Below are 26698 nucleotides of genomic sequence, written 5' to 3' on the forward strand. Positions count from 1 at the left end.
GTCCCCTTTTAGACTGTGAGCCCACTGTTGGGTAGGGACCGTCTCTATATGTTGCCAACTTGGACTTCCCAAGCGCTCAGTACAGTGCCCGGCACACAGTAAGCTCCTCTGCCAATTGTCAGCTGTGTGACTTTGGGCAAATCACTTAACTTCTCTGTGCCTCAGTTCCCTCATCATGGGATGAAGACTGTGAGCCCCCCGTGGGACAACCTGATCACCTTGTAACCTCCCCAGCGCTTAGAACAGTGCTTGGCACATAGTAAGTGCTTAACAATGCCATCATTATTATTATTATTATTAAATCCCGGCTCCGCCAATTGTCAACAAATCACTTAACTTCTCTGTGCCTCAGTTCCCTCATCAGTAAAATGGGATGAAGACTGTGAGCCCCCCGTGGGACAAGCTGATCACCTTGTAACCTCCCCAGCGCTTAGAACAGTGCTTGGCACATAGTAAGTGCTTAACAAATGCCATCATCATTATTATTATTACTATTAAATCCCAGCTCCTCTGCCAATTGTCAGCTGTGTGACTTTGGACAAATCACTTCACTTCTCTGGGCCTCAGTTCCCTCATCAGTAAAATGAGATGAAGACTGTGAGCACCCTGTGGGACAACCCGATCACCTTGTAACCTCCCCAGCGCTTAGAACAGTGCTTTGCACATAGTAAGTGCTTAACAAATGCCATCATTATTATTATTATTAAATCCTGGCTCCACCAATTGTCAGCAATCACTTAACTTCTCTGTGCCTCAGTTCCCTCATCAGTAAAATGGGATGAAGACTGTGAGCGCCCCGTGGGACCACCTGATCACCTTGTATCCTTCCCCAGCGCTTAGAACAGTGCTGGGCACATAGTAAGCACTTCACAAATGCCATCATCGTTATTCTTATTACTATTAAATCCTGGCTCCTCTGCCAATTGTCAGCTGTGTGACTTTGGGCAAATCACTTCACTTCTCTGGGCCTCAGTTCCCTCATCAGTAAAATGGGATGAAGACTGTGAGCCCCCCATGGGACAACCTGATCACCTTGTAACCGCCCCAGTGCTTAGAACAGTGCTTGGCACATAGTAAGTGCTTAACCAATGCCATCATTATTATTATTATTAAATCCAGGCTCCGCCAATTGTCAGAAAATCACTTAACTTCTCTGTGCCTCAGTTCCCTCATCTGTAAAATGGGATGAAGACTGCGAGCCCCCCGTGGGACAAGCCGATCACCTTGTAACCTCCCCAGCGCACAGAACAGTGCTTGGCACATAGTAAGTGCTTAACAAATGCCATCATTATTATTATTATTAAATCCTGGCTCCGCCAATTGTCAGCAAATCACTTCTCTGTGCCTCAGTTCCCTCATGTGTAAAATGGGATGAAGACTGTGAGCCCCCCGTGGGACAAGCCGATCACCTTGTAACCTCCCCAGCGCACAGAACAGTGCTTGGCACATAGTAAGCGCTTCACAAATGCCATCATCGTCATTATTATTGTTAATGAACGCCACAGCCACAAGCGACGAGCCGTTCCGGCTGAATAATCGGATGAAAGACCGCGCCGGGGCCGACGGCGGTCAAACTCTCCCGGGATATGACGCCCGAGAGGAAGGTTTTCCAAGGTAACACTTACTGCGTAATGGAATTCTGCACGCTCTTTTCGTTCAGAGTCATCCCCGGCGGAGGGTCGTTTTGCAGAGCCAGAAGTTCCTTCTGCAGCCGTTTCTGGAAAGAAATGCCCGTCGTGACGTTCAGAAGGGCGCTCGGTCCCCAGCCCGCGGTGTCCCACCTTGCATTTCCGCCGTTCCCCGGGACAGAGCCGCGTTTTTGAGGCCATTCGGGCCGAGGAGGCCTCCCGCCCCGACTTGGGGGGCCACCGGGCCGGGAGTCGGGTGGCCCGGGGTCCCGATCCCGGCTCCGTCACTCTGGACTCTGGACCTCGGTCTCCTCGCCTGTAAAATGGGAATTTCTTTCCTCTCCCGCCCCACGCTGTGAACCCCGTGCGGGACGGGGGCTGTAGCGATCGGATTATTCTCTAGCTACCCCCGGGGCTCAGCGCGGTTCTTGCCACGCACCTGTATATATGTTTGTACATATTTATTACTCTATTTATTTTACTTGTACCTATCTACTCTATTTATTTTATTTTGTCAGTATGTTTGGTTTTGTTCTCCGTCTCCCCCTTTTAGACTGTGAGCCCGCTGCTGGGTAGGGACTGTCTCTAGATGCTGCCGACTTGGACTTCCCAAGCGCTTAGTACAGTGCTCTGCACACAGTGAGCGCTCAATAAATACAATTGATTGATTGATTGAAAAAATTCACAATGATCATTATGATTACTCTGACGGCTTTTACCTTGGAAATGATCCCCGGGCGGTTCTAACGAGCGGCCGGGAAGACGCGGCGGCCTAACGGGAAGCGCGGGGGCCCGGGGGTCGGGAGACCAGGGTTCTTGTCCCATTCATTCATTCAACGGTATTTATTGAGCGCTTACTGTGTGCAGAGCACTGTACTAGGCAGCTCGGCCACTGTGTGACTTTGGACAAGTCGCTTCCCTCCTCTGGGCCTCAGTTTCCTCACCTGCAGAATGGAGGTTCAACCCCCGCCTTCTCCCTCCTACTTAGACTGTGAGCCCCATGTGGGACCTGATTCATTCAATCCATCGTATTTATTAATAATAATAATAATAATAATGGCATTTATTAAGCGCTTACTATGTGCAAAGCACCGTTCTAAGCGCTGGGGAGGTTACAAGGTGATCAGCTTGTCCCACCGTTTTAATCCCCATTTTCCAGATGAAGGAACTGAGGCCCAGAGAAGTGAAGTGACTTGCCCAAAGTCACCCCGCTGACAACTGGCGGAGCCGGGACTTGAACCTATGATCTCTGACTCCAAAGCCCGGGCTCTTTCCACTGAGCCACGCTGCTTTATTGAGTGCTTACTGTGTGCAGAGCACTGTACTGAGCGCTTGGAAAGTACAATTCGGCACCAGACAGCGACAATCATCATCATCATCATCAATCGTATTTATTGAGCGCTTACTATGTGCAGAGCTCTGTACTAAGCGCTTGGGAAGTACAAATTGGCAACATATAGAGACAGTCCCTACCCAACAACGGGCTCACGGTCTGGGGGGGACGGACGGACAACAAAACAGCGGTTAGTACGGTCCTCGACGCATAGTAAGCGCTTTAATACCACACTTTTTATTATTCTTAGGAGTCACACGCATTCTTACTTCTAAAAATACTGTCCCCCAAACACCTTTCAAGATGATTTTTCCACCTAGGATAGATTTAGGGGCAACTGATTTATTCAATCAAATTTCTTGAGAGCTTAGCACTGGACTAGGCACTTGGGAGAGGACGCTATACGCACAGACGGTTATGTTTGTACATATTTATTACTCTATTTATTTATTTTACTTCTATATATCTATTCAATTTATTTTATTTTGTTAGTATGTTTGGTTTTCTTCTCCGTCTCCCCCTTTTAGACTGTGAGCCCACTGTTGGGTAGGGACCGTCTCTAGATGTTACCAACTTGTGCTTCCCAAGCGCTTAGTCCAGTGCTCTGCACACAGTAAGCGCTCAATAAATACGATTGATGATGATAGTAAGTGCTTTAATAGCACACTTTTTATTATTCTTGGGAGTCACACGTACTCTTACTTCTAAAAATACCGCCCCCCAAACACCTTTCAAGATGATTTTTCCACCTAGGATAGATTTAGGGGCAACTGATTTATTCAATCGAATTTCTTGAGCGCTTAGCACTGGACTAGGCGCTTGGGAGGGGACGCTATACGCACAGACGGACACATTGTATATATATATATAGATAGATGTTTGTACATATTTATTACTCTATTTATTTATTTATTTTACTTCTATATATCTATTCAATTTATTTTATTTTGTTAGTACGTTTGCTTTTGTTCTCCATCTCCCCCTTTTAGCCTGTGAGCCCACTGTTGGGTAGGGACTGTCTCTATATGTTGCCAATTTGTGTTTCCCAAGCGCTTAGTCCAGTGCTCTGCACACAGTAAGCGCTCAATAAATACGATTGACGATGATAGTAAGTGCTTTAATACCGCATTTTTTATTATTCTTGGGAGTCACACGTACTCTTACTTCTAAAAATACCGCCCCCCCAAACAACTTTCAAGACGATTTTTCTGCCTAGGATAGATTTAGGGGCAACTGGTTTATTCAATCGAATTTCTTGAGCGCTTAGCACTGGACTAGGCGCTTGGGAGAGGACGCTATACGCACAGACACATTGTATATATATATATATAGATAGATAGATAGATAGATGTTTGTACATATTTATTACTCTATTTATTTATTTATTTTACTTGTACATATCTATTCTATTTATTTTATTTTGTTAGTATGTTCGGTTTTGTTCTCCGTCTCCCCCTTTTAGACTGTGAGCCCACTGTTGGGTAGGGACCGTCTCTAGATGTTACCAACTTGTGCTTCCCAAGCGCTTAGTCCAGTGCTCTGCACACAGTAAGCGCTCAATAAATACGATTGATGATGATAGTAAGTGCTTTAATAGCACACTTTTTATTATTCTTGGGAGTCACACGTACTCTTACTTCTAAAAATACCGCCCCCCAAACACCTTTCAAGACGATTTTTCCACCTAGGATAGATTTAGGGGCAACTGATTTATTCAATCGAATTTCTTGAGCGCTTAGCACTGGACTAGGCGCTTGGGAGAGGACGCTATACGCACAGACGGACACATTGTATATATATATATATAGATAGATGTTTGTACATATTTATTACTCTATTTATTTATTTATTTTACTTCTATATATCTATTCAATTTATTTTATTTTGTTAGTACGTTTGCTTTTGTTCTCCGTCTCCCCCTTTTAGCCTGTGAGCCCACTGTTGAGTAGGGACTGTCTCTATATGTTGCCAATTTGTACTTCCCAAGCGCTTAGTCCAGTGCTCTGCACACAGTAAGCGCTCAATAAATACGATTGATGATGATAGTAAGTGCTTTAATACCGCACTTTTTATTATTCTTGGGAGTCACACGTACTCTTACTTCTAAAAATACCGCCCCCCAAACACCTTTCAAGATGATTTTTCCACCTAGGATAGATTTAGGGGCAACTGATTTATTCAATCGAATTTCTTGAGCGCTTAGCACTGGACTAGGCGCTTGGGAGAGGACGCTATACGCACAGACGGACACACTGTGTGTGTATATATATATATATAGATGTTTGTACATATTTATTACTCTATTTATTTATTTAACTTGTACATATCTATTCTATTGATTTTATTTTGTTAGTATGTTCGGTTTTGTTCTCCGTCTCCCCCTTTTAGACTGTGAGCCCACTGTTGGGTAGGGACCGTCTCTAGATGTTGCCAACTTGTGCTTCCCAAGCGCTTAGTCCAGTGCTCAGCACACAGTAAGCGCTCAATAAATACGACTGATTGATTGATTGATTCCCGCCCACAACGGGCTCACAGTCCAGAGGGGGAGGCAGACGTTCCTTCCTTCCTTCGATCCTATTTACTGGGCGCTTACCGCGCGCTAAGCGCGATTCGGCAACAAAGAGAGCCGATCCCCGCCCGCGACGGCCTCACGGTCGAGAAAGGAGGAGAAACTCAAGAAGCTTCCCATCTCCGGGAAGAGCGGCGGGCGTAAATGATTTACGGAGAGCGGAAAGCCGGGCAGAGGACAAGGATACGATGAGGCGGGCCAAATCCGGTTGTGTACTGGACGTCCCAATTTTCAGCTAGTCTGTCCGCTGCCCAGCCCGGGCGAAGGTGACGGGTTTCCGTCGGATGAGGAGGTGGACGGGACCGTCTCTATGTGTTGCCGACTTGTACTTCCCAAGCGCTTAGTACAGTGCTCTGCACATAGTAAGCGCTCAATAAATACGATTGATTGATTGATTGATGGACGGGCGACCGATGGAGGGTCTGGAGGAGCGGGGAGACGCGGCCTCAACGTTTTTGCAGAAAAAAGATCCGGGCGGCAGAGTGAAATCCGGACTGGAGCGGGGAGAGGAGGGAGAGGAAAAGTCCCCGGGTGGACGATTGATTGATTGATTGACTGATTGACAGGCGACTGATGGAGGGTCTGGAGGAGCGGGGGGACGCGGCCTCAACGTTTTTGCCGAAAAAAGATCCGGGCGGCAGAGTGAAATCCGGACTGGAGCGGGGAGAGGCGGGAGAGGAAAAGTCCCCGGGTGGATTTTAGCGACGCCGTGGAAATCGCGCTGACGGGACTTAGCGATTCATTCCATCGTATTTATTGAGCGCCTGCTGTGTGCACGGCACTGGACTAAGCGCTTGGGAAGGCCAAGTCGGCAACACTGAGAGACGGTCCCTACCCGACAGCGGGCTCACGGTCCAGCAGCGATGGCCTGAGTGCGGGGGTTGACGGAGAGGCAGAGGGGAGTCAAGGACGCCGCCGGGGTCACGGGCTGGTGACACAGGAAGGGTGGCGGGATAGTGACGGGAAAGGGACACGGCTTTGGGGGGAAGACGAGGAGTTCAGTTGGGGCCCCGTTAAGGTTGAGGGGACGGGAGGACGTCCAAGAAGCGACGTCCCGAAGGCAGGAGGAGGGGAGAGACCGCAGACAGGGAGACAGATCAAGCCTGGAGGTGGAGGTTTGGGAATCATCCGCCCAGAGGCGGCGGGAAAAGGATCCGGACGCTTGATATGGCCATTCATTCATTCACCCTTTTGACCACACTTATTGAGCGTTTACCATCATCATCATCATCAATTGAATTTATTGAGCGCTTACTGTGTGCAGAGCACTGTACTAAGCACTTGGGAAGTACAAGTTGGCAACATACAGAGACAGTCCCTACCCAATAGTGGGCTCACATCATCATCATCATCAATCGTATTTATTGAGCGCTTACTGTGTGCAGAGCACTGTACTAAACACTTGGGAAGTACAAATTGGCAACATACAGAGACAGTCCCTACCCAATAGTGGGCTCACAGTCTAAAAAGGGGAGACAGAGAACAAAACCAAACATACTAACAAAATAAAATAAATAGAATAGATAGGTACAAGTAAAATAAATAGAGTAATAGATATGTACAAACATATATACATATATACAGGTGCTGTGGGGAAGGGAAGGAGGTAAGATGGGGGGGATGGAGAGGGGGACGAGGGGGAGAGGAAGGAAGGGGCTCAGTGTGGGAAGGCCTCCTGGAGGAGGGGAGCTCTCAGTAGGGCCTTGAAGGGAGGAAGAGAGCGAGCTTGGCGGGTGGGCAGAGGGACTGGGGGCATTCCAGGCCCGGGGGAGGACGTGGGCCGGGGGGCGATGGCGGGACGGGCGACAATGAGGCACGGGGAGGAGATTAGCAGCGGAGGAGCGGAGGGTGCGGGCTGCGATGGAGAAGGACAGAAGGGAGGTGAGGTAGGAGGGGGTGAGGGGATGGATGGACAGCCTTGAAGCCCAGGGTGAGGAGTTACCAGGCGCGCACTGTACTCAACGCTTGGCAGAGGACGACGGAACAGTCGACGGACCCATTCCCTGCCCACAACCAGCCGACAGTCTAGAGGGGGAGAAGACAGGAACAGACGTATACAAATGAGGGATGGGGCCGTAAGGGGTGTGGGGCGGTGGAGAAAGGGAGCGGGTCGGGGCCACGCTCCTAGTACGGTGCTCCGCACGCAGAAAGCGCCCAATAAGTACCACTGAGGGGGAGAGCAGGGAAGGGAGAACGACTAAGGGCTGGTGTCCTCCCCGGGCCCTTCCCCCCCCCCCCAGATCTCCGTGCCAACGGACGGCCTGACCGGGTGGCGGGCGGCCGGGCCAAAACATCGAGTTTGGCCGGCTCCCCGTCGGCTCCCTGACTTGGCACTTTGGGTTCGGCAGGCGGCCGCTCGGCCAAACTGAACCGGGAAAATTCACATCCTCTCCGCCGGCTCTGGAAAACTTCCAACGTCCACGCTGGCAACACACTCACCCTTTAGTGGGCTCAAAAAATATATATATACACAACACACACTCAAACACACACATATATATATTACACACACACATATATATGTGTACACACACTATACACACACACATATATGTGACATGTGTCATAACTTCTCTGGGCCTCGGTTCCCTCATATATATACACACACACACACATATATATACATATATACACACACACATACAAATTGTCATCTGTCTTCCCCCTTCTGGACTGTGAGCCTGCTGTCGGGTAGGGACCATCTCTAGATGTTGCCGACTTGGACTTCCCAAGCGCTTACTACAGTGCTCTGCACACAGTAAGCGCTCAATAAATACAACTGAATGAATGAATGAATACAAACACACATATATACACAAGTGTATATATGTGTGCATGTGTTTTTGTGTGTGTATATATATATACACACACATACGAACACACATATATACACGTGTGTGTGCATATGCATACACACACGTGTGTATATGTATGCATGTATATATATAGAGAGAGAGAAAAGCAGTGTGGCTCTGTGGAAAGAGCCCAGGCTTTGGGGTCAGAGGTCATGGGTTCTAATCCAAGCTCCGCCACTTGTCAGCTGGGTGACTTTGGGCAAGTCGCTTCACTTCTCTGGGCCTCAGTGACCTCACCTGTAAAATGGGGAGGAGGATTGTGACCACCCCGCGTGGGACAACCTGATCACCTTGCAACCTCCCTAGTGCTTAGAACAGTGCTTTGCACATAGTAAGCGCTTAATAAATGCCATCATCATCATCATCATAGTAGATGATTAACAAATGCCATTATTTTTATTATTATTATAGATAGATAGATACAGATATAGATCTATATAGATAGCCAAGGACATGTATCTATATATAGACACATACATACATAGATACATAATACATACATACATCTATGTATACATAGACACGCACACATATATATGTATATATAGGTAGATATAGATCTATAGATAGCCAAGGATATCTATATATAGATTCGTACATAATACATGCATACAACTATGTATAGATCCACACATTTATATATAATAATGATGGTATTTGTTAAGCGCTTACTATGTGCCAAGCACTGTTCTAAGCGCTGGGGGAGAGACAAGGTGATCAGGGTGTCCCCCTTGGGGCTCCGGTCTTCATCCCCATTTGACAGATGAGGGAACTGAGGTACCAAGAAGTGAAGTGACCTGCCCAAAGTCACACGGCTGACAAAGAGAAGCAGCGTGGCTCAGTGGAAACAGCCCGGGCTTTGGAGTCCGAGGTCAAGGGTTCAAATCCCGGCTCTGCCGACTGCCAGCTGGGTGACTTTGGACAAGTCACTTCCCTTCTCTGGGCCTCAGTGACCTCATCTGGAAAATGGGGATGAAGACTGGGAGCCCCCCCGTGGGACAACCTGATCGCCTTTCATTCATTCAGTCAATCGTATTTATTGAGCGCTTACTGTGTGCAGAGCACTGGACTAGGCGCTTGGGAAGTCCATGTCGACAACATCTAGAGACGGTCCCTACCCAACGGCGGGCTCACAGTCTAGAAGGGGGAGACGGACGACAAAACAAAACATATTAACAAAATAAAATAAATAGAATATGTAACCTCCCCAGCGCTTAGAACGGTGCTTTGCACACAGTAAGTGTTTAATAAATGCTATCATTATTATTATTATTAAAACGACTGATGCGGTGAGGCTAAAAATAAGTAAAATGCGGCACTTTAATCCCGAAGATCACTTCTGAACTAAGACGGTTTAAGATCATCTCTAGCCTCGAGAACGGTTTCCGATAATCCCACCCTAAACATCGAGCACTTGGCCCAACGAGGCAGTGAGGCTAAAAATAAGTAAAATGCGGCATTTTAATCCCGAAGATCACTTCTGAACTAAAACGGTTCAAGATCATCTCTAGCCTCGAGAACGGTTTCCAATACTCCCACCCTAAACATGGAGCGCTCGGCCCGTGGACTATCATCTTCCAACGGTGAGGTATTATTTTTTCCCCCTCGGAATTGAACCCAGCAAGGAAATGGGATTAAAGAAATAGGCCAAATGGACCTCGGCAAGTCTGCATCGACGCGGCGAGACAGGGCTTTGTCCAAGATTCATTTTCGGCCCGCGACCTTGGCCTAACTACACGCTCGCCCTTCCGTACCTTCCGGTTCTCGGAACGGGACGCGAAGATGAAAATCTCCTTTAAAACTAAACCCACGGGATGGCTTCATTTGTCTACACCGAGTATTATTTTTTCCTCTTCGGAATTGAACCCAGCAAGGAAACGGGATTAAAGAAATAGGCCAAATGGACCTCGGCAAATCTGCATCGACGCGGCGAGAGAGGGCTTTGTCCAAGATTCATTTTCGGCCCGAGACCTTGGACTAACTTACTAACTTGGACTAACTTCAAGCGCTTAGTACAGTGCTCTGCACACAGTAAGCGCTCAATAAATACGATTGATTGATTGACTAACTACACGCTCGCCCTCACGTACCTTTCGGTTCTCGGAACGGGACGCGGAGATGAAAACCTCCTTTAAAAATAAACCCGCGGGATGGCTTCATTTGTTTGTCTACACCGAGTATTATGTTTTCCCCTTCGGAATTGAACCCAGCAAAGAAATGGGATTAAAGAAATAGGCCAAACGGACCTCGGCAAATCTGCATCGACGCGGCGAGAGAGGGCTTTGTCCAAGATTCGTTTTCGGCCCGCGACCTTGGCCTAACTACACGCTCGCCCTTCCGTACCTTTCGGTTCTCGGAACGGGACGCGAAGATGAAAACCTCCTTTAAAAATAAACGCACGGAATGGCTTCATTTGTTTGTCTACACCGAGATCAAGAGGCGTGAATTATACGCACGCGATATATTCCACGTGCCACTGATAGACACCATTTTTTAAGGAAACTTGGCACAGCGAGTTCGTTACTACTCAGCTAAAGTCCCCTTCTCCATCCCTTCAACTGTAAGCTCGCTGCGGGCAGGGAACGCTGCACTGTCCTCCCCCGAGCGCTCAGTACAGCGCCCATTGCGTGCTCAATAAATACCAGCGGTGGGTTGATTTGCTCCTGATATTTCACACGTTTCAACCCCACCTGAAGCAGAAGTAGCGTGGCTTGGCGGCAAGAGCGCTTAGAACAGTGCTCCGCACATAGTAAACGCTTAACAAATGCCATCAAAGGAAAAAAAAGAGCCCAGGCTTGGGAGTCAGAGGACGTGGGTTCGGATCCCGGCTCCGCCGCCTGTCTGCTGGGTGACCTTGGGCAAGTCACTTCGCTCCTCTGGGCCTCAGTTCCCTCATCCGGAAAATGGGGATGGAGACCGTGAGCCCCACGTGGGACAGCTGATCGCCTTGTACCTTCCCCCGGCGTTTAGTACAGTGCTTGGCGCACAGTAAACGCTTATTATTAGAGAAGAGCCCGGGCTTTGGAGTCAGAGGCCATGGGTTCAAATCCCGGCTCGGCCACTTGTCAGCTGGGTGACTGTGGGCAAGTCGCTTCACTTCTCTGGGCCTCAGTTCCCTCACCTGTAAAATGGGGGGGGTATCTCCCCCAGTGATCAGGTTGTCCCCTGGGGGGCTCACAGTCTTCATCCCCATTTTACAGATGAGGTCACTGAGACCTGGAGAAGTGAAGTGACTTGCCCAAGGTCACCCAGCAGACATGTGGTGGAGCCGGGATTAGAACCCAGGACCTCTAACTCCCAAGCACGTGCTCTTTCCACTGAGCCACGTTGCTTCTTGTCAGCTGTGTGACTCGGGGCAAGTCACTTTGCTTCTCTGGCCCTCAGTTCCCTCATCTGCAAAATGGGGATGAAGACTGTGAGCCCCCCGTGGGACAACCTGATCACCTTGTGACCTCCTCAGCGCTTAGAATGGTGCTTGGCACACAGTAGACGCTTAATAAATGCCATCATTATTATGGAGAAGCAGCGTGGCTCAGTGGAAAGAGCCCGGGCTGGGGAGTTAGAGGTCGTGGGTTCTAATCCCGGCCCCGCCCCTCGTCTGCTGTGTGGCCTTGGGCAAGTCGCTTCACTTCTCTGGGCCTCAGTGACCTCATCTGCCAAATGGGGATGAAGACTGGGAGCCCCCCGTGGGACAACCTCATCACCTTGTAACCTCCCCAGTGCTAAGAACAGTGCTTGGCACATAATAAGCGTTTAATAAATGCCATCATCATTATTATTATTCTTCTCTGGGCCTCAGTTCCCTCCTCTGTAAAATGGTGATGAAGACTGAGAGCCCCAGGGGGGTCAACCCGGGGAACAGTAGGCGCTTAGCAAATACCATGATTATTATTATTATTACAATTTCCTATTATTACAGCTGTGGGAACCCGCTCCCCGTTCGAGCCCCAGGGAGAGGTGGCCGGTTCGCCCACCCCCTCCGCCCCTCCCTGCCGCGGTCAGGGCCTGTTGTGTGACCTTGGGCGAGTCGCTTCACTTCTCCGGGCCTCAGTCCCCTCACCTGTAAAACGGGGATGGAGACCGTGAGCCCCCCACGGGCCAGGGACCGCGTCCACCCGGATCTGCCTGGACCCACCCCAGCGCTTAGCACATAGTGCCCGGCACGGAGTGAACGCCATCGATTCTAATGATGATTATTCGGGGGGGGGGGAGGCGGCCTTGGGGCTCCCTGAGGAAGCAGTTCCAGGCTGGGTCCAGGGGCACCCCGCTCTCTCCCGAACCGGACCGGACCGGCCCGCTCGGACAAAGTCCGGGGGCCGGGGCTGGACCGCCTGGACTTCGGCCGGGCCCCACGTGGGGCCGAGCCGCTCGCGCCCCTCCGCAGCCAAGTCCACGGGGGACCCCAAGAGGGGACCCCAAGACGGTCTCCTGCTCTGGGCCCAAGAGGACAATCTGAGGCCCAAACTCTACAGCTACAGACAGGGAAGGAGCGAACTCTCTCTCTCCCCATCCCTTCTTTCCTCCTGCCCCCACTTTCCCCTCTCTTTTCCCTTTCCCATCTCTTTCCCTCTCTCTCTCCCCTTTCTCCCCCACTCTCTCCCCTTCTCTCTTCTCCTGCCCCCTACTTTTCCTCTCTCTCTCTCTCTCTCTCTCTCTCTCTCTCTCTCTCTCTCCTCTTTTCCCCTCTCTCCCTCCCCCTTTTTCCCCTCACTTCCCTCTCCCATCTCTCTTGGCTTCTCCCCCTCCCTCCTTCTCCTTCTTCCCCTCCTCCCTCTTTCCCTCTCTCTCCCTCCATCTCGCTCTCCCTCCTCCCCTTCTCTTCTTCTGTCCCCCCCACTTTTCCTTTTCCTCTCTCCCTCTTTTTCCCTCTCTCCCTCCCCTTTTCCTCCTCTTCCCTCTCCCATCTTTTTCCCTCTTCCTCTCCCCCCTCGTCCCCTCTCTCCTTCTCCCCTCTCCTCTTTCCCCTCTCTCCCTCCTCCCCTTCTCTTTTTCTGTCCCCCCTTTTCCTTTTCCTCTCTCCCTCTTCCTTTTTCCCTCTCAGCTCTTTTCCCCTCCTCCCCCTCCTCTCTTTCCCTCTATCCCATCTCTCTCCCTCCTCCCCTTCTCTCTTCTCCTGTCCCCCGCTTTTCCTTTTCTTCTCTCTCCCCCTTTTTCCCTCTCTCCCCCTTTTTCCCTCTCTCCCTCCCCGCCTTTTCCCCTCTCTTCCCTGTCCCATCGCTCTCCATCTCTCTTTCCTTCTCTCTCTCTCCCTCCTCTCCTTCTCCCCCCTCCTCTTTCCCTCTCTCTCCCTCTCCCTCCCGGCTCTTTCCCTATCCCCCCCTCCCATCTCTCTCTCTCCCCTCTCAGGAACAAGAGAAGGAAGCGTAAAAGTCCTATTAAATACTATTTGAGGATAAAATGAAAATGCTCATCTTTCCCGGGTCACGTTCTCCTGAGAACCCCCCAAGAGGGTTTGCCTCAAAGCGAAAGAGCGACAGACATCACTTTCATATACCTACATTGCGAAGACGAAAGAGGAGGCCTTTCTCCTGCAGAGGAACAAGAGTTTTCCCACCTAAGTACCGAGAATTTAAAGAAGCAAGTGACCCCATGACCCTTGAACAGTAGATTGTAAGGTCCCTGAGGGCAGGGCTCACCTCCAAGCCGTAGTACAGGCCCCTCTAAACCATCGATCACTCATGCAATCGGATTTATCGAGCGCTGCCCACGTGCAGGGCACTGTACTGAGCGCTTGGGAGAGGGCCAAAGAGCCGGTAAACACCTTCCTTGCCACGCCGAACTTGCAGTCCAGAGAGAGAGACGCACATTACTATAATTAATATAAATAATAGCTAGATAACATCATTCATTCATTTATTCATTCAATCGTATTTATTGAGCACTTACTGTGTGCAGAGCACTGTACTAAGCGCTTGGGAAGTCCAAGTTGGCAATATATAGAGACGGTCCCTACCCAACAGTGGGCTCACAGTCTAGAAGGGGGAGACAGAGAACAAATTAAAATATGATATGATATGCAGCAGCGTGGCTCAGTGGAAAGACCCCGGTCTTTGGAGTCAGAGGTCATGGGTTCAAATCCCGGCTCCACCACTTGCCAGCTGTGGGACTTTGGGCAAATCGCTTCACTTCTCTATGCCTCAGTTCCCTCATCTGTAAAATAGGGATGAAGCCTGGGAGCCCCGTGGGACAACCTCATCACCTTGCAACCTCCCCAGCGCTTAGAACAGTGCTTTGCACGGAGTAAGCGCTTAATAAATGCCACTATTATTATTATATGAAGAGCGGATACAGCCTGGGAGTCAGAAAGTCCTGGCTTCCAGAGAGAGGCACACACTACCATAATAAACATAAATAACTACTATCAATCAATCGTATTTATTGCTTACTGTGTCACTACCATAATAAACATAAATAACTACTATCAATCGTATTTATTGAGTGCTTACTGTGTGCAGAGCACTGTACTAAGCGCTTGGGAAGTACAAGTCGGCGACACATAGAGACAGTCCCTACCCGACTAGTTAGATAATATGCTGTGAAGAGCGGCTAGAGCCCGGGAGTCAGAAAGTCCTGGGTTCCAATCCCGCGATTCCACCTGCTGTGTGACCTTGGACGAGTCCCTTCACTTCTCTGGGATCCCCTCCTCTGTAAAGGGGGGGATGAAGATGGTGAGCCCCATGGGGGACGGGGGTCCGTGTCCAACCCCATTAGCTCGAATCTCCCCCGGGGGCTTTGAACAGTGCTTGGCACATAGGAAGCGCTTAGTAATAATAATATTAATAATAATGATGGCATTTATTAAGCGCTTCCTATGTGCAAAGCACTGTTCTAAGTGCTGGGGACGTTACAAGGTGATCAGGTTGTCCCACGGGGGGCTCACAGTCTTCATCCCCATTTTGCAGATGAAGTAATGAAGCTGATGAGGCTTCACTCATTTTGCTGATGAAGCTTAACAAATACCATTATCATTAGAAACGTGATTATAGGTAATTACACACCCTATCGCTGGGATTATAGACGAGCAAACGACAGATACCGTAAAACCGGTGACAGGCAGAAGGCTCATCATCATCACCAATCATATTTATTGAGTGCTTACTATGTGCAGAGCACTGTACTAAGCGCTTGGGAAGTACAAATTGGCTCTATCACTCTCCATCTTCACTAGGTCACCCGTTCATTCGATCGCATTTATCGAGCGCTTACCGCGTGCGGAGCACTGGACTAAGCGCTTGGGAAGGACAAATCGGCAACAGAGAGAGACGGTCCCTACCCGCCAACGGGCTCGCGGTCTAGACGTTTCGGACTTGCCCTTTGGAAGACGATTCTCGCCCATTTCACTTCAACTTGGTCACACGAACGTTGGCCACTTGGCCCCCGCGCGCCCTCGGACGACTTTACGACGGCCCCGACCTCTTGATTTCCGCGCCTGCCTGCTAACGATAATAATAATACCGACACTAATAATAATTACGGTACCTGTTCAATAATTACGGTACTTGTTCAGCGCTTAGTACGTGCCGGACACAGTACTAAGCGCCGGGGCGGATACAAATCGAGCTGGATCCCGGCCCCCGTGGGGCTCCCGGTCTCCATCCCCTTTTTCCAGAGGAGGGAACTGAAGCCCAGAGAAGTGACGTGACTCGCCCAAGGTCCCACGGCAGATGAGCGGCGGTGCCGGGATTAGAACCCATGACCTTCTGACGCCCAGGCCTGGGCTCTTTCCTCTAGGTCATGCTGCTTACCCGTTGCGGGGCATTTTCCCGGGACGCCGGGGACAGTCGGCGGAATGAAAATCCACCGGAAGCGTGGACCTCATTAGGTGCTTACTACGGACCGAGCGCTGTACTGAGCGCCGGGGGGGATGCGAGATTATCAATCAATCAATCAATCGTATTTATTGAGCGCTTACTATGTGCAGAGCACTGTACTAAGCGCTTGGGAAGTACAAATTGGCAACACGTAGAGACAGTCCCTACCCAACAGTGGGCTCACAGTCTAAAAGGGGGAGACAGAGAACAGAACCAAACATACCAACAAAATAAGATAAATAGGATAGAAATGTACAAGTAAAATAAATAAATAAATAAATAAATAAATAGAGTAATAAATATGTACAACCATATCAGGTCGGACACGCCGTCTGTCCCACGGAGGGCTCGCGGTAAGCAGGAGGGAGAGCGGGCGGTTCCGCCACTTGTCGGCTGTGTGACCCTGGGCGAGTCACTTCACTTCTCTGGGCCTCGGTTCCCTCATCTGGAAAACGGGGATGACGACCGGGAGCCCCACGTGGGACGGGGGCTGTGTCCAACCTAATTATCTTGTATCTACCCCTGCCCTTAAAACAGTGCTCGGCACATAGCAAGCACTTAACGAGCACCGTTATTACGATTATTAAAATCATCCCCGAATTCCCACTTTACAGATGCGGAGGTGGAGGCCCAGGGAAGACCCAAGGTCACCCAACAGGAGTTGGTGGAGTCAGGATTGGAAAACTGATCCCCTTTTTCTTTCCGCTAAGCCACTCTGCTTCTCAAGGACACTGCCCGGCCCCCAAGGAACACACAGGGAAAGAATCCTCCGAAAAAAACCACGCAAATGCGATTAAATGGAGTCAGAGAGTTGGTGAGGAGGGCATTTCGCGATAACAGGGTGTCCCGTCCCACTTATTTTTATAAGAGTAATGCTCTGCCGTACATCAGTAAATCTATAATAGCATATTTTTTGGAATAAAGGGACTCGGAAGGAAAGAATCCTCCGGAAAAAAACACGCAAATGTGATTAAATGGGAGTCAGAAAGTTGGTGAGGAGGGCATTTCATGATAACAGGGTGTCCCGTCCCACTTATTTTTATAAGAGTAATGTTCTGTCGTATGTCAGTAAATCTATAGTAGCATATTTTTTGGAATAAATGGACTCGGAAGGAAATAATCCTCTGGAAAAAACCACGCAAATGTGATTCAGTGGAGTCAGAAAGTTGGCGAGGAGGGCATTTCGTGATAGTGGGGTGTCCCATCCCACTTATTTTTATAAGAGTAATGCTCTGCCGTAGTCAGTAAATCTACAGTAGCATATCTTTTGGAATAAATGGACTCGGAAGGAAAGAATCCTCCGAAAAAAACCATGTAAATGCGATTCAATGGGAGTCAGAAAGTTGGTGAGGAGGGCATTTCGTGATAACGGGGTGTCCCGTCCCACGTATTTTTATAAGAGTAATGCTCTGCCATACGTCAGTAAATCTATAGTATATCCCCCCAGAGCTTAGAACAGTGCTTGGCACATAGTAAGCGCTTAATAAATGCCATCATTATTATTATTGTTATTATTATTATTATTATTATTATTATTATAGTAGCATATTTTTTGGAATAAATGGACTCGGAAGGAAATAATCCTCCGGAAAAAACCACGCAAATGTGATTCAGTGGAGTCAGAAAGTTGGCGAGGAGGGCATTTCGTGATAACAGGGTGTCCTGTCCCACGTATTTTTATAAGAGTAATGCTCTGCCACACGTCAGTAAATCTATAGTAGCATATCTTTTGGAATAAATGGACTCGGAAGGAAAGAATCCTCCGGAAAAAAACCACGCAAATGTGATTCAGTGGAGTCAGAAAGTTAGCGAGTAGGGCATTTCGTGATAATGGGGTGTCCTGTCCCACTTATTTTTATAAGAGTAATGCTCTGCCGTACGTCAGTAAATCTATATCAGCATATTTTTTGGAATAAATGGACTCGGAAGGAAAGAATCCTCCGGAAAAAACCACGCAAATGTGATTAAATGGGAGTCAGAAAGTTGGCGAGGAGGGCATTTCATGATAACAGGGTGTCCTGTCCCACGTAGTTTTATAAGAGTAATGCTCTGCCATACGTCAGTAAATCAATCAATCGTATTTATTGAGCACTGTGTGCAGAGCACTGTACTAAGCGCTTGGGAAATACAAGTAAATCTATAGTAGCATATTTTTTGGAATAAATGGAGGAGAAAACTAAGATCCCCTGCGGTGACTGAGAAAACTAAATTAGCAAGTTTTGAAAAACAGACAAACTGAGTCCGATTCTACTTGCTATTCTGACTTAAACATGCTTTACTCCAGATGGAATCAATGCAGGAGTCACATCAGATATATGTACACACACACACACACATATATACACATAAATGTAAAATGAGGATTAAAACTGTGAGCCCACCGTGGGACAACCTGATCACCTTGTAATCTCCCCAGCGCTTAGAACAGTGCTTTGCACATAGTAAGTGCTTAACAAATGCCATCATTATTATTCTTATTATTATAAATATTTGTGTGTATGTGTAAAATTCTCACTAAAAAACCGAAGGCCGCCATGCAAGTGAAACAGACAGATGGAGTTTTGTTATTTCTCAGCCGTTTCTCCGCTAACCATGGAGAGGTTCAGGCTGTGGCAAACTAAAAGGGAAAATTTTCTTTAAAAAGTCACTTGTACAGTTCTGTTTATCTGATGGAAAAGTCCTGACGGGGCCTAAAAACCCTCCCCCCAAAATGCCACACGAAGGTCTCCGAGAAACCGGGTCAAGACGGATCCTTTGGGGACGAGGGCCCGAAACCCAGCCGCGGGCCCGCTGACGCCCGGTCGCCTCTCGGATATTAGTTCGGTTTGACCGACCGGCCGATACGTAACGGTTCCTAAACGTTCCCCCGACCTCGGTTTCCGACATCGCCGGGTCGTGGGGGGGAGCTCCGTATTTTTCCTTCAAACAAAAAACAGCACCGCGGAAATCCTTACCTTGAGGGAATTTATAAGGTAAACTATTCTGACACGACCGCGGCGGGCGGTCAACTCGAGCAAACATCCCCCGGGCCGCAAATACCGTTTTAAGGGAGGGCGAGCCATCATCGCCGCCACCGCCCCGGGATTTCGGGGGGCCCGGGCTCCGCCGTCTTTAGGTTTCGGGGGGGTCCTTTCGGGCTGCGACGCGAACAGAGGACGCGCGACCGGTTCCTTTAAAATGCGGCGTCCGGGCTCTGAGGAAGACGTAATTTAAGACGTCTACGAGGCCCAGCGGCCTAGCCACCCGTCGAAACGTTCACCATCATCATCCCGCTGCCACCGCGCTCGGTTTCCGATCCCGGGAAAGATACCGCTTCCCCGAAAAGATCCCGGGGCCCTTTCGGTCGGGAAATCTCTCCCCGACACCCGGCCCGGATCTTTGGCTTTCGGTACCGGATTCCACCGCGTCGGTCGTCGTGACTTCTCCCCGCCGGCCCGGGCATCCAGATGATAACAACGAGGGCATTCGTTAAGCGCTTACTATGTGCCAAGCGCCTTTCTAACATAGCCCGGCGGAGGCAAAAATAATAATAGTAATGATGGGATTTATTAAGTGCTTACTATGTGCAAAGCACTGTTCTAAGCGCTGGGGAGGTTACAAGGCGATCAGGTTGTCCCACAGAGGGCTCGCAGTCAATCCCCATTTTACAGATGAGGGAACTGAGGCCCCGAGAAGTGAAGCGACTTGCCCAAAGTCACACAGCTGATAATTGGCAGAGCTGGGATTTGAACCCATGACCACTGACTCCAAAGTCCGTGAAACCCACCGACGGATCCCCCCCGGGGTCCGTTTCGCCGCCCCCGCCCCGAGCCGGAGAAGGCTAATCCCGACTCCGCCACTTAATAATAATGACTTGCCAAGCGCTTAGTACAGTGCTCTGCACACAGTAAGCGCTCAATAAATACGATTGAATGAATGAATGAATAATAATCATAATGACGGCATCTGTTAAGCGCTTACTATGTGCCAAGCACCGATCTAAGCGCTGGGGGGGATACAAGGTGATCAGGTTGTCCCCTGGGGGGTTCACAGTCTTCATCCCCATTTTACAGATGAGCGAACTGAGGCCCGGAGAAGTGAAGCGACTTGCCCAAGGTCACCCAGCAGACACGTGGCGGAGCCGGGATTAGAAGCCAGGACCTTCTGACTCCCAAGCACGTGCTCTTTCCACTGAGCCACGTTGCTTCTTGTCAGCTGTGTGACTCGGGGCAAGTCACTTTGCTTCTCTGGGCCTCAGTTCCCTCATCTGTCAAATGGGGATGAAGACTGGGAGCCCCACGGGGGACAACCTGATCCCCTTGTGTCCCCCCCCCGGCGCTTAGAACAGTCCTTCGTACGTAGGAAGCGCTTCGCAAATACCATCGTTATTATTATTATTATTATTAGGGCAGACGGGATAAGGCCGAGTGGGAAGAGCGCAGATCCCCGCCGGGTGACCTTGGGCGAGTCGCTTCTCCTCTCCGGGCCTCGCTTCCCTCTTCTGGAAGACGGGGATTCGGGGCTGGCGTCCGGACCCGGCGCTCAGTACGGCGCCGGGCGCGGAGTCGACGCTCGGCGAGGAAGGGGGAAGAAGACGGGTGCGGGAAAGGATAGAGGGAGAAAAACAAAGGAGGGATGCGCCGCCGAAAAGGGGAAGAGGAGGCAGAAAGGGGAAGAGGCGACAAGGGGGAAGGGGCTCTATTTGGAAACAGAAAGGAGGGAGGGCGCCCCTTCTAACAGAGAAGCCCCCCCAAACCTTCATCCCCACCCGGGGAGGGCACTGGAAAGATGTCAACGGGAAAAAGGGGTCAGATCCGGGCGTCGTGTCCTCGTCTCCTCCCTTCGTGCGGCCTCCTCGGGGTTGAGGGGACGGAGAAGTTGGGGGGGACCGGGAAACTCGGGGTCAGGGTGCCATCTTTGCCCGCGGAGGCCCAAATCTGCGGACCGCGCTCCCCCCAAGTCGGGGGTGATGTGCCAGGTTGCGGGGAGGAGGGATGGGGCAAGGGAGGGGGCCTGGGATGGCTCTCCTGGGGGCGGGCGGGGAGGGGGCAGCGGGCACATTCACCCGATGAGTTTGGGGGCAGTTTGGGGGGTGGGCAGTGGGATGGACGGCGGGGGGGGGGGGGACGGGCCGGAGGGACGGCCGCGGTGGAGGGGACCGTGGGGCCGAAGAGCCGGGGAAGTGGGGGGCTGCCGGGGGAGATGGGGGACGGGGGAAGGACAGGGGAGTAGGGGGGCTGGAGAAGAGAGAAGAGGGAGTGGGAATGGGGGGGCACCGGGTGAGACTGGGTGGGAGGCGGTGGCTGGGACAGGAGAGATGAGGGGGTGGGGGGGCTCCAGATAAGATGGGAGTGATAAGGGGGGGGGCTCCAAATGAGATGGGGGGACGGGGGGACGGGGAGACTTCAGATAAGATGGGGGGGGCTGGGACAGGAGAGATAAGGGGGGGCTCCAGATAAGATTGGGGGAGGGCAGGAGAGATGGGGGGAAGGAGGGGACTCCAGATAAATTGGGGGTGGGGCTCTAGATCATCAATCGCATTTATTGAGCGCTTACTATGTGCAGAGCACTGTACTAAGCGCTTGGGAAGTACAAATTGGCAACATCTAGAGACAGTCCCTACCCACCAGTGGGCTCACAGTCTGAAAGGGGGAGACGGAGAACAAAACCAAACATACTAACAAAATAAAATAAATAGAATAGCTAGGTACGAGTAAAATAAATAGAGTAATAAATATGTACAAACAAGTGAGATGGGGAGGTCAGGAGAGGTGGGGGGGGCTCCAGATAAGTTTGGGGGGGACAGGGAAGATGGGGGGAAGGGGGCTCCAGATGAGGTGGGGAGGGGACAGGGAGGATGGGGAAGCGGGGCTCCAGATGAGGTGGGGGGGACAGGAGAGATAAGGGGGGGCTCCAGATGATAATAATAATAATGGCATTTATTAAGCGCTTACTACTATGTGCAAAGCACCGTTTTATGCACTGGGGAGGTTACGAGGTGATCCAGGTTGTCCCACGGGGGGCTCCCAGTCTTCATCCCCATTTTCCAGCTGACAACCGGCGGAGCCGGGGTTTGAACCCCTGACCTCTGACCCAAAGCCCGGGCTCCTTCCGCTGAGCCACGCTGCTTCTCCATGAGATTGGGGGGGCAGGAGAGATGGGGGGCTCTAGATGAGGTTGGGGGGGGGACAGGAGAGAGATGGGGGGAACTCTAGATGAGATGGGGGGGACAGGAGAGAAGGGGGGAACTCTAGATCAGATGGAGGGCGGGACAGGAGAGATAAGGGGTGAGGGCTCCAGATGAGATTGGGGGGGACAGGAGCGATAAGGGGGGGGCCTCCAGATAAGGGAGAGACTCCAGATAAGTTTGGGGGAGACAGGAGAGATAAAGGGGGGGTCCAGATAAGATAAGGGAGGGGTTCCAGATAAGTTTGGGGGGGACAGAAGAGATAAGGGGGGGCTCCGGATAAGGTGGCAGGGGACAGGAGAGATACGGGGGGGGGGGGGGGGGGGCATCAGATGAGGTTGGAGGGGGACAGGAGAGATAAGGGGGGAGGCTCCAGATAAGTTTGGGTTTTTAGACTGTGAGCCCACTGTTGGGTAGGGACTGTCTCTCTATGTTGCCAACTTGTACTTCCCAAGCGCTTAGTACAGTGCTCTGCACACAGTAAGCGCTCAATAAATACGATTGATTGACAGGAGAGATAAGGGGGGGCTCCAGATAAGTTGGGGGGGACAGGAGAGATGGGGGGGGCTCCAGATGATAAGTTGGGGGGGAAAGGAGAGATAAGGGGGAGGGGCTCCAGATAAGATGGAAGGGGCTGGGACAGGAGAGATAAGGAGGGGGGGTTCCAGATGATAAGTTTGGGGGGGGGCAGAAGAGATAAGGGGGGGCTCCAGATAAGTTGGGGGGGGCCGGAGAGATAACGGGGGAGGCTCCAGATGAGATGGGGGGGGACAGGAGAGATAAGGGGGGGTTCCAGATGATAAGTTGGGGGGGGGGCAGGAGAGATAAGGGGGGGCTCCAGATAATAAGTTGGGGGGGACAGGAGAGATAAGGGGGGGTTCCAGATGATAAGTTTGGGGGGGGCAGGAGAGATAAGGGGGGGGCTCCAGATGATAAGTTGGGGGGGACAGGGGAGATAAGGGGGGGCTCCGGATGAGATTGGGGGGGACAGGAGAGATAAGGGGGGAGGCTCCAGGTAAGTTCGAGGGGGGACAGGAGAGATAAGCGGGGGGCTCCAGATGATAAGTTGGGGGGGACAGGAGAGATAAGGGGGGGCTCCAGATGATAAGTTTGGGGTGTCCCGAGAGATAAGAGGGGGCTCCAGATGATAAGTTGGGGGGGACAGGAGAGATAAGGGGGGGCTCCAGATGAGTTAAAGGGGGACAGGAGAGATAAGGGGGGGGGGGGGGTCCAGATAAGATGGAAGGGGTCTGGGACAGGAGAGCTAAGGGGGGATGGGGGGGGGCTCCAGAGAAGATGGAGGGTCTGACCCAGAAGGGAGAAGGGGGGCGGCGGGGGGGGGGGGGGTCCTGTCAGCCGCCCCACCCCCCCCGGGGGAGGCGGGGCGATGGGGGGAGGGCGGGGGAGGGGGGGAGGGCGCGGCGCTCACCTGCATTGACGCCATGATGGCGGCGGCGGCGGCAGCGGCGGCGGCGGCGGCGGCGGCGGCGACGGGAGCAGCATCGCCGCCCCTCCCCCTCCCCCCTCCCCGCCGCGCGACGGGGGGCGGGGCCGGGCGGGGTGACGTCACGCGCAGCACCGCCCGCGCGGCCCCCCACGACGACGGAGGTGGGGGAGGGGCGGCGGGGACGCCATTGGCCGAGCGGCCCGGCGGGGGGGGGAGGGGCCGATGGGGGCGGGGCTGCTGAGGCGCGATCGCAATAATGGCGAGAGTGACGGGCTGGGTTGAGCGCTTAGTAGGTGACAGGCGCCGTACTGAGCGGCGGGGGGGGAGACGAGGTGATGAGGTTGTCCCACGGGGGGCTCGCAGTCTTCATCCCCATTTGACAGATGAGAGAAATGAGGCCAAGAGAATAATAATAATAATAATAATAATGACATTTGTTAAGCGCTTATTATGTGCCAAACGCCGTTCTAAGCGCTGGGGGAGATACAAGGTGATGAGGTTGTCCACCCGGGGGCTCACAGTCTTCATCCCCATTTGACAGATGAGGGAACTGAGGCCCAGAGAATAATAATAGTGATAATAATGGGATTTGGTAAGCACTCACTATGTGCCCAGCACCGTTCTAAGCTCTGGGGGGGATACAAGGTGATCAGGTTGTCCCACGTGGGGCACGTACTCTTCATCCCCATTTGACAGATGAGGGAATTGAGGCAAAGAGAATAATAATAATAATAATAATAATAATAATGGCATTTGTTAAGCACTCACTATGTGCCAAGCACGGTTGATGATCACCTCAGGTTGTCCCACGGGGGGCTCACAGTCTTCATCCCCATTTGACAGATGAGGGAACGGAGGCCCAGAGAATAATAATAATAATAACAGCATTTGTTAAGCACTTACTATGTGCCAAGCACCGTTCTAAGCATTAGGGAGGATACAAGGTGATCATAATAATAAGAATGATGGCATCTGTTAAGCACTTACTATGTGCCAAGCACTGTTCTAAGCGCAAGGGGGATACAACATGATCAGATTGTCCCCCGGTGGGCTCCCAGTCTTTATCCCCATTTGACAGAGGAGGGAACTGAGGCACAGAGAATAATAATAATAATAATAATGACGGCATTTGTTAAGCGCTTACTAGGTGCCAAGCACTGTTCTAGGTGCTGGGGGAGATACAAGGTGATGAGGTTGTCCCACGTGGGGCTCACAGTCTTCATCCCCATTTGACAGATGAGGGAACTGAGGCCCAGAGAATAATAATAATCATAATGATGATGATGATGGGATTTGTTAAGCGCTTACTCTGTGCCAAGCACCGTTCTAAGCGCTGGGGAATTTACAAGGTGATGAGGTTGTCCCACGGGGGGCTCAGTCTTCATCCCCATTTGACAGATGAGAGAAATGAGGCCAAGAGAATAATGATGATAATAATAATAATGGCATTTGTTAAGCACTTACTATGTGCCAAGCGCCGTTCTAAGCGCTGGGGAGGATACAAGGTGATCAGGTTGTCCACCCGGGGGCTCACAGTCTTCATCCCCATTTGACAGATGAGGGAACTGAGGCCCAGAGAATAATAATAATCATAATGATGGCATTTGTTAAGCGCTTACTATGCGCCAAGCACCGTTCTAAGCGCTGGGGGGGATACAAGGTGATGAGGTTGTCCCACGGGGGGCTCGCAGTCTTCATCCCCATTTGACAGATGAGGGAACTGAGGCCCAGAGAATAATAATAACAATAATAATAAACAATAATTATGATGATGATGATGGCATTTATTAAGCGCTTACTATGTGCCAAGCACCGTTCTAAGCGCTAGGGGGATACAACATGATCAGGTTGTCCCCGGGTACGCTCCCAGTCTTTATCCCCATTTGACAGAAGAGGGAACTGAGGCACAGAGAATAATTAATGATAATAATAATAATAATGACGGCATTTGTTAAGCGCTTACTATGTGCCAAACACTGTTCTAGGTGCTGGGGGAGATACAAGGTGATGAGGTTGTCCCACGTGGGGCTCCCAGTCTTCATCCCCATTTGACAGATGAGGGAACTGAGGCCCAGAAAAGTGAGGTGACTTGCCCAAAGTCACACAGGAGACAAGGGGCGGAGGCGGGATTCGAACCCACAGCATCTGACTCCCAAGCCCGGGCTCTTCTACGTGAGCCACCACGCTGCTTCATTTGGGGGCGGGGACTTTGGGGACAGGGCTATTCATTCATTCATTCAATCGTATTTATTGAGCGCTTACTGTGTGCAGAGCACTGGACTAAGCGCTTGGGAAGTCCAAGTTGGCAACATATAGAGACGGTCCCTACCCAACAGCGGGCTCACAGGCTACAAGGGGGAAGGCAACCTGATCACCTTGTAATCTCCCCAGCGCTTAGAACAGTGCTTGGCACATAGTAAGCGCTTAATAAATGCCATCATTATTATTATTACATGTGATCGGGGTCACCGACAGGGGGCGTGGCCTTTGTGGGCGCGACTCCATGTGAACGGGGCTACTTTGTGGGCGGGGCTGTCTGTGCGCATGCTCATTGGGACGGGGCCTTTTGTGGGCGTTGACGTTGAGGGCGGGGCTATCTGGGCGCATGCGCATTGGGGCGGGTCCCTTTGTGGTCGTTGTGGGCCGGGCTATCTGTGCGCATGCCCATTGGGACGGGGCTATCTGTGCGCGTGGTCATTGTGGGCGGGGCCTATTGTGCGCGTGCTCATTGTGGGCAGGGCTGCCCGTGCGCATGCCCATTGGGGCGGAGCTATCTGTGCACGCGCTCATCGTGGGCAGGGCCGGTTGTGCGCGTGCTCATTGTGGGCGGGTCTATCCGTGCGCACGCCCATTGGGGGCGGGGCTATCTGTGCGCGTGCTCGTTGTGGG

The 26698-nt window shown here is 51.3% G+C and overlaps 1 protein-coding gene across 2 annotated transcripts in view; it reads right to left on the bottom strand.

The window, feature by feature from the left end:
- Nucleotides 1-23851, bottom strand: part of UBE2W (ubiquitin conjugating enzyme E2 W) — a 39983-nt gene extending 16132 nt beyond the window's left edge. The window contains exons 1-2 of one of the 2 annotated variants that reach the window (XM_038766772.1): nucleotides 23792-23851; nucleotides 1626-1717 (exon numbers count right to left, since the gene is read on the bottom strand). In XM_038766772.1, the coding sequence (XP_038622700.1) occupies nucleotides 1626-1717; nucleotides 23792-23806 (107 nt within the window). In that variant the 5' untranslated portion in view covers nucleotides 23807-23851. Of the gene's footprint in view, nucleotides 1-1625; nucleotides 1718-15658; nucleotides 15784-23791 lie in introns of those variants that run through there. The other variant, XM_038766771.1, reaches the window with a different exon arrangement.
- Between the last annotated feature and the right edge of the window lie 2847 nt (nucleotides 23852-26698).

Source organism: Tachyglossus aculeatus, chromosome 25, assembly GCF_015852505.1.
Source record: "Tachyglossus aculeatus isolate mTacAcu1 chromosome 25, mTacAcu1.pri, whole genome shotgun sequence".
NCBI classification, from domain to species: domain Eukaryota; kingdom Metazoa; phylum Chordata; class Mammalia; order Monotremata; family Tachyglossidae; genus Tachyglossus; species Tachyglossus aculeatus.